Below are 7,500 nucleotides of genomic sequence, written 5' to 3' on the forward strand. Positions count from 1 at the left end.
CTGCCCTCCCCATACACACTGCATGTCTTAAGATGCACTCAGCCTGGTTCACTCCCCTTGCTCAGGCTGATTTTGCTCACAGTGGGTTCCCTGTGGAATGAGGACCCCCTCCCCAAATTGTCAGCTGTGCTCTCCAATGCTATCAGATGCTTATCGAATGCTTATTCTTCTGCATCCTGGTGCCCTCCCTTGCATCTCGCGTTCTGAGATAGCCTAAAAGCAGGATGTTGCATCATGGCTTGTAACCTTTGATGGACTTTTCTTCTAGAAAATCTGTCCAAACCCCTTTTAAAGGCATCTAGGCCAGATGCCATCACCACATCCTGTGGCAAGGAGTTCCATGGACTAATTGCATGCTGGATAAAGACATACTGTTATTCTACTGTAATTATTATTGCTATTATGATTAAGCCATTTCTCCCCAACGCCGCATATATGCAACAGGGACCAAGCGTGTACACCCGTAGGCCAGGCAAAAATGGGTTAAGAATATTTCTATTCCATTTTTCACAAGGGTAGTTCACAAAGCAGTTTACATAGTAGAATACATCAATCAATGGTGTATCCATCCCCTTTGATGGATTCATAACCTTTGAAAGATTAGTGTAAAGATATTTTTTCCCTAATGTTGGCCCCAAATTTACCCTCAAAGGGGCAAGAAGCCTCTGGAACAAAAGGCTTAAAGGAAAGAATTCAATCATCAGAACTCAGTAAACCATCATATGAGTAATGCTTTATTTTTTTCTTTTTTAAAAAAATCTTGTAGGTAGTATTGTTTTGTTTTAATAAAATAGTTTAAATTATTGTTGCTGTTTTTATTTGATAGAGTTGCATGGCCTGCGTGCAAGGAAAAGAGTTTGATGAGGTTCTGCATGGCAGTTGAACTGAGACGGAGAAGATCCAGGTTCAAATCCCCACTCAGCCATGCAGCTTCCTGCATGACCTGGGGTCTGTCACTCTCTCTCAGCCTCACCTACCTCACAGGGTTGTTGTGAGGACATAAAAGGAGCAGAGGAACCATGTACACCACCCTGAGCTCCTTGGAGGAAGAGTGGTATAAAAATGTAAGTAAAAAAATAAAAATAAATGTGTTTAAACTGGTTCGGGCATCTACAATTGAGCCTGAGAGTCAAGTGGGAACTGGACTGGAGAGTTATAGAGGCACGTGAATCCAAAGTGAAGCCCAGTCCTTAATGCTTTGACTACATACTTCTGATCCATTTACACATTTCCTTTCGCTGCTTATACGATCCTGAGCAGCCCTGGAGCCCAGGAGCGCTCACGAGAGCGAGCGCAAACAGTGGCCCAGAGCTGAGATGGTGTCGTCCTCATCTTCTGTATGACAGCCCATGTCCCTGCCTTGACAGATGAGGTCTGCTGGCTTCCCTTGCTGGAAAAGCAGTGCCTCCCTCTTCCGAGCCAAGAAAGGCCCCAGCGCCACCAGTCCCTCCCTTCCCTTGTTCTAAAAAAGGCAACTGCGATCTGGCGCTTGCCCCCATTTGATTCCCTGTGGCATTTCGCTTGGCTGCCTTTGGCCTGCTGTTTGCTTTAAGGGGACAGATTAGTCGAGGTAATGCGCCGTGTTGGGTTCTGCCGACTCAGCGTCCCCACTGCCTAGCGTCCCCAGGGGCTGCAGCCTTCCCAGGAGAGCAGGCAGACTGATTTCCAGTGGGAAAAAAGCCACCGAAAGAACATACCCCCCGGGGGCTGGGATTTCTGAAGCTGCTGAGCTAGTGTCTGCTTGCTAAAGTCTCCAGAGGCCCCCGACTCCCTTCTCTTAACGCAGCCACCTGTCTCCCCACAAAAGCGCAACCGACCCCACTGCCACCAATCAAGGAGATGGGCAACTCTCAGACTGGGAATGGGTCACACCTAGATCCATATCCCACGGTTCCCCATTACCACCAAAGCACGAGGGTACTGGAACGCAGGAGTGGATCTAAGGTGTGGCAAGCCAGGACATTTGCTCAGGGCACCACTGAAGGGGGATGCTGGCTGGGGATGGGAGGCAAGTAGTGGTGATGGCATGCCACCTGTCGAAGGAACTTTGGGTAGTTCCTTTGACCTTTGAACTTTGGGTAGGACCTTTGACCTTTCCCAAGGAGGGCAGAACAGCACACCAGGCAGAGCTACACTGAGGCTCAGCCGAGCCTCTGACTTTCCTCAAAGAATTCTGGGGGAAGCCAAGAGAGACTTACATGGAGTTCATTCATATTCATCACAGAAGTGGGAGGCTTGAGAGTGCCCAAGCGGTACTGGATCCCCTCCTCCAGGGTCAAGCCCCACAGCTGGCTGTAGTTGGAAGCTCTCCAGCTAGAGAGAAAGAGAGAGAGCCCTTTGAGAACTCAGGTCTTCAGCACTCTGTCCAAGAGGCTCCGCTCCATCAGAAACCTCACAGCAAAAGCCTGTGTCTTCACACTCTCCAGCTTGCATTAATACTCCCCAGTGACTACTAGGAGGCAAGCTCCTTTCTGCCCCCAATTTTTGCCTCGGCTCAGAATTGGTTCAGAGTGTCAAGTGAAATTCTGAGCCTCCAATTCTGACATGTCAGGGGTTTCAAACATCAGGCCTGCAGGCCAAATGTGCCCCCCCCCCCAAAGCAGTTTATTCGGCCCCTGTTATAACTGGGCTCTCTCATATCTTGAAAATATGAACAAGAGTTGCACATTTTCTCTTTTGTCATTTGCAGCTCATGAGTTTCTAGGTGAGAACAAAGTGCTGATTTCTGTCCACCTTCTGCTTAATGATGTCACCTTCTGGCCCCCTGCAGGCACCATGAATGCTATTCAGACCTCTGCATGAAACTAGTTGGACACCCCTGATCTACACGAATCAGACTTTCATCAGTCTGGAGAGCAGAGTAAGCCCAAGACACCCCCCCCCCAGGAAGAGGGGCTTCAAATGCCACCACCCATCCAGTGTAATGCTTTGCTGTGCCAAAGCATGTGCCACCTCCGCCCTTACCCAAACATGCAAAAGCCTCCACAACTCCTGATCTAGGTCGCAGGATTTGAAAAGGAAAGGAGTTCAGAGCGGAAGAAGTGTGGAAGAGAGGGAAGCGGTAGGCTGGGGCATTTCTGACATTCACCGCTCTCTGCACACTTCTCTGAGCCTTCCCAGAAGCCCCCCCTCCGGCGCCAAAGAGGTGGATCTTCTTACCCATAATCCCCCCTATTGATGGCATCGATCATGTCCGTGTTGATGAGGCAAACACGGCTTTCACACGCCCACTGCCCGTTTCCACCACACGTGCTGCAGAGGGAATAAATGCAAAGAAAGGGACGGGAAGACACAGAAAGATGACTGTCTCTGAGTGAAAAAGTAAGAACTTCCAAAATAGCAGGGTGTTTAGCATCGCCGAGGTCATCCAAGCAAACGACCTGGACCATCATCTCCCAGACTGTAGGTTGCAACCCACAGATGGGTTGCAACCCAATTTTTGGTGGGTCGTGATGGGGATTTCTTTCTGCAACCAGAAAGCTATGAGGCAATACGGCACTTTCCGGGTCATGCCAAACCACCTTCTGCATTATTGGTCACTTCACTATGGGGAATGACATCAGGCGATGCAGCCAGTGACACAGAGAATGGTCTGGCACAACCAGGAAGTGGCTTTTTGGTCATGTGCCATATTGCCCTGCGGATTCCTGGGCGCCTGACCCACCATGGACGCTGAAGTGGTTCGCAAAGGTAGGAAGTTTGGGGACTGCTGACCTGTACAATAACCACATGCACTGGATTTATATAGCATTTACAGACCAAGCCAAGGTGTTCATGAGGCTAACAGTGATTCTATTCAGGTACAACTGAACAGCCTGGTTGACGTGCACCTTCAAAAGTGGGGGGGGGGATAATTTTGATTTATTTCTGCAAGGTACAAAAGTTCTGAGGGTCCGTGCCCTCTCTCAATGAGAGCAGATGGTCAACTTTGTAACAGGCCATCGTAATGATGTCTCGAACAGCAGCTTAATGTACCAACCAGAATAGGCAGTGGTGTCTCTCTCTGTGCAATGAACAGCATGACCTGATGCATTCTGGGAAGTAGGGAGTGGGGGTCTTAGCTCAATAAGAACCCACACGGAGGGTCCTAGATTCCAGCAACTCCAGATAAGTCCCTGATTGAATCCCTAGAGAGATGCTGCCGAACAGACAGACCCACAAACCTTAGCATGTTCCTTGTATGCTGCCATGAAATCCAGAAGTCCCACACTTCCAGATTTCATGGCAGCATTGGCAGCAGGTTGGCAGCCCAGCAGACTGAGGGTGAAAGCCACCCCAAATCCACTACTCCCTCATACCCCTTGCAACCTGCCACCACCACAACCCACATCAGGAGGCCACTTCTTACACTCAGAGCATGCCCAAGCTTTGATTTCTAAGAAGGAACATTAGCAAAGGCAGCCTTAGAAGTTCTTTATCTTCACCCTACCTCTGATTTCGCCCCTTAGGAGAACTTTGTAACCTTGTGCAAGAAATTGAGGAAGGGAGGCCAAGGGGTTAAACAGCTGTGCTGGCTCGCCAACCCAATGCACTGCGTGTGATTTTGTGGCTGGGGGTAGAGGCCAGACTTTGGAAAAGCATTTTGGACGCTGAGGAATGTGACCTCTGCTTTTCTCCCCCGTCTCACGACTCCTGCCTGTTTTGAAGCGTGGGAGGAAAGACCCTTCTGCAACAGAGAACGGAGGTTTGAGGGCGAGGAATAACACTGCTCCTTATGCCAAAGGGAAATATGCGAACCAGCCTAGAAAGTGATTAAGAGCTGGACTTTGAGCAGAGAGTTCTGAGTTCAAATCCTGCATTGGTCATAAAAAGATAGCTCATGCAAGTGACTTACTTTGCACCGAACCAGCATAGCAGGGTTCTCTTAGGAGGACATTTTCTTGGAGCTTTTATAGAAAGGAGTCCAAACTCTGCTGCAGCAACTCGAACTCACAGCCTCTTCCCAAGGCATATCTCAAAGGGATGGGATTTGTCAGGTGCCCAGTAACAAAGCACGGAGAGTGTCCTTTGCATGTGGGGTGGTCAGAGCACATGAGGACAGGCCTGTTTCAGAACCTGCAGCCAGGTTTGTCTAGGTGGGAATATGGGGGGGGGGGGAGTGTTTTTCTGAACAATAGCAAAGCAGGAAAGGAGCCAAAGAAAGGCCTGGCTGCCTGCTGTCTTTTCGTCCCTTTTGGCCAAGTGAGGGTTTGCATCCTCTAGGGAGCAGAAGGGTTAAAAAGCAAACCCAGCTGGTCTTCTCTTTGCTGCCCTGCTGGGCACAACCGTAAAAGGAGACGCTGTTTCTGCCTTTGGGATGGGAAGCCGGAGGCGGGGGAGGGATGATTTTTTCCCCCTTTTTAATGCCTTTTGGCCAAGAGAAAATGCCAGGCATTGTATGAAGTGTAGCTAATGTTGAAGCTGGCTCAGTGTCAAGGAGGCAAAACATTCCTGGAAGGCTCAGTGGAAAGAGACTGTGGTACCTCTAAATGAGGGCTGTGAACGGGCTACAGGAAAAGGGCTTCCTTAGGACCTCACTTTTCTTCCCTTTGTTTTAAAATCAAGTTCCTAGCCCTTATGATGGCAAAGACAGGCTTTCTAGAGATGCTCCTGTGCAGACATTCCATGGGAGCAGTGCTGTATCTAGAGAGGATGCAAAGCACCAGGTTTGGCAGGGAGCCTCACCAAGGCATTCAAGGAGCCCCTCCCCTTCGGAGCCATTCCGCATAAGCCTCAGTTTTGCTCCCACCAGCCAGAATGGCTCCGAAGGGAAGGGGCTGCTTGCATGCTGCGGTGAGGCTCCCTGCAAAACCTGGTGCTCTGCACCCCCTCTAGCTACGCCACTGCAAGGGAGCAGACTCAGTGCATGCGGCCATGAAACAGAATGGCACCTGCTGACACTGCCTGTTGCATGCACTAAACATGCGACCCAATCCTATTCCTTACTTGCGCCAGCTGAGCATGCGCTCCGCTAGTGGTGCTGTTGCAAAAGTGCCATAACATCAGAAGCAGGGGCGTGCCCAAGATATTTTGCATTCCCCTCCCCAAGATGACCCAAAAGAAGGGGTCCCAGGACTCCTTGGAATGCCACACAGAGGGCTGGGAGCACAGCTCTCATACATGATGCTCCAAAGAGCCACATCTCAAAAAGGGTAGAGTGGAAGTAGAGAAGGGAGCCCATCTTGGCACATAAGAGACTTGGGCAGGACATTTCCTTTGGGTGGAGAACACCCACTTACCAGCGATTGCAGTTGTCTTGGTATGTCAGCCCTGCAGGGAAAGTGTGTCCATCACGGATGCAACCTGGGAGGGAGGGTGAAAGGTGAAGCTAGGAGCTGGGTGCATAGGTGCGTTTACACAGGACAAATAAGTGCCGTTTTCATTCATTCATTCATTCATTCATTCATTCAATTCTCACCCCGCCTTTCTCCCTGAACAGCACCCAAGACAGCTAACAACCAATTAAAATGCATCAAAGATAAAATACACATAAACCAATAAAATACATATTGAAAACCAGCCAATGACAAGCAGCAGCATAAAAAACTAATAGTAACATATTAAATAAATTACTAAAAAGCATGAGCCAGTCTGCAGCCATCATACCCTAAGATCTTACAGCGTCCTTAATTAGTTAATTGATTAACTAAGCCCTCTGGATTGCAACCTTAATTAGTTAATTGATTGGATTTGATCATTTTGGGGTGTTAAAGAATTTTTCCTGCTTGGCGGTGTCACTTCTGGCCATGACGTCACTTCCAGTTTAATGACATCACTCCAGGTGGCTCCCAACAGATTGACATTCTAAAAAGTGGGTCCCGGTGCGAAAAGGGCTGAGAACCACTATAGTCCATAGATTGGAGCTAACAACAGGAGATGTCCTCCTGACAGCTGGGGAGCTCCAGCTTTCTGAATGGACTACCTCTCAGAGCATGGAACAGCAGCCCCCTTCTACGAGTGGGAGGGGGCAGCAAAGTGGCCCGGAGCCAAGTGGCAGACAGAGAAGACAGCAAGCCAAGGAGAGAGCCCTGGGTTTGCTGAAGCCGCAGCAGGCTTGGAAGACAGCTGCACACTGTCACCAGCTGCTTCGAGACCGAGCGGTGCCTGTTTTTAGGCACACATGTGCCGCCACCAAGCTCCCATCTGTAAACAAAGCAGACATTCCAAACACACCATCAGTCTCCGGTGCTCTCTCTTTTCCCTCTTCCAAGGGAAACTAAACCCTGCGGTTTAGTTAAATCAGAAATGTAAATATTGAACCCAATCTAAATAAATGCAAGGCATGGAAGATAAATAATTCTGCATATCAAATAAATAAACCCACGCAGTGCTGCCCTGGATCCGCTCACTATGCAGGCTGTAGCAGGATTTGCACATGGTTGGCAACCTTCAGTCTCGAAAGACTATGGTGTAAGCCTACAGCACCCGGTATTCCCAGGCGGTCTCCCATCCAAGTACTAACCAGGCCTGACCCTGCTTAGCTTCCAAGATCAGACAAGATCGGGCATGTGCAGGGTAACA

At 49.3% G+C, this 7,500-nt stretch overlaps 1 protein-coding gene across 2 annotated transcripts in view; it reads right to left on the reverse strand.

The window, feature by feature from the left end:
* The window catches only part of TINAGL1 (tubulointerstitial nephritis antigen like 1), a 29,192-nt gene that overhangs the window by 13,985 nt on the left and 7,707 nt on the right, over positions 1-7,500 (reverse strand). For both annotated transcript variants that reach the window (XM_066638621.1, XM_066638620.1), the window contains 3 exons: positions 6,219-6,282; positions 3,160-3,252; positions 2,199-2,313 (listed from right to left, as the gene is read on the reverse strand). In XM_066638621.1, the coding sequence (XP_066494718.1) occupies positions 2,199-2,313; positions 3,160-3,252; positions 6,219-6,282 (272 nt within the window). The remainder of the gene's footprint in view (positions 1-2,198; positions 2,314-3,159; positions 3,253-6,218; positions 6,283-7,500) is intronic.

Source organism: Tiliqua scincoides, chromosome 10, assembly GCF_035046505.1.
Source record: "Tiliqua scincoides isolate rTilSci1 chromosome 10, rTilSci1.hap2, whole genome shotgun sequence".
In the NCBI taxonomy this organism is placed as follows: domain Eukaryota; kingdom Metazoa; phylum Chordata; class Lepidosauria; order Squamata; family Scincidae; genus Tiliqua; species Tiliqua scincoides.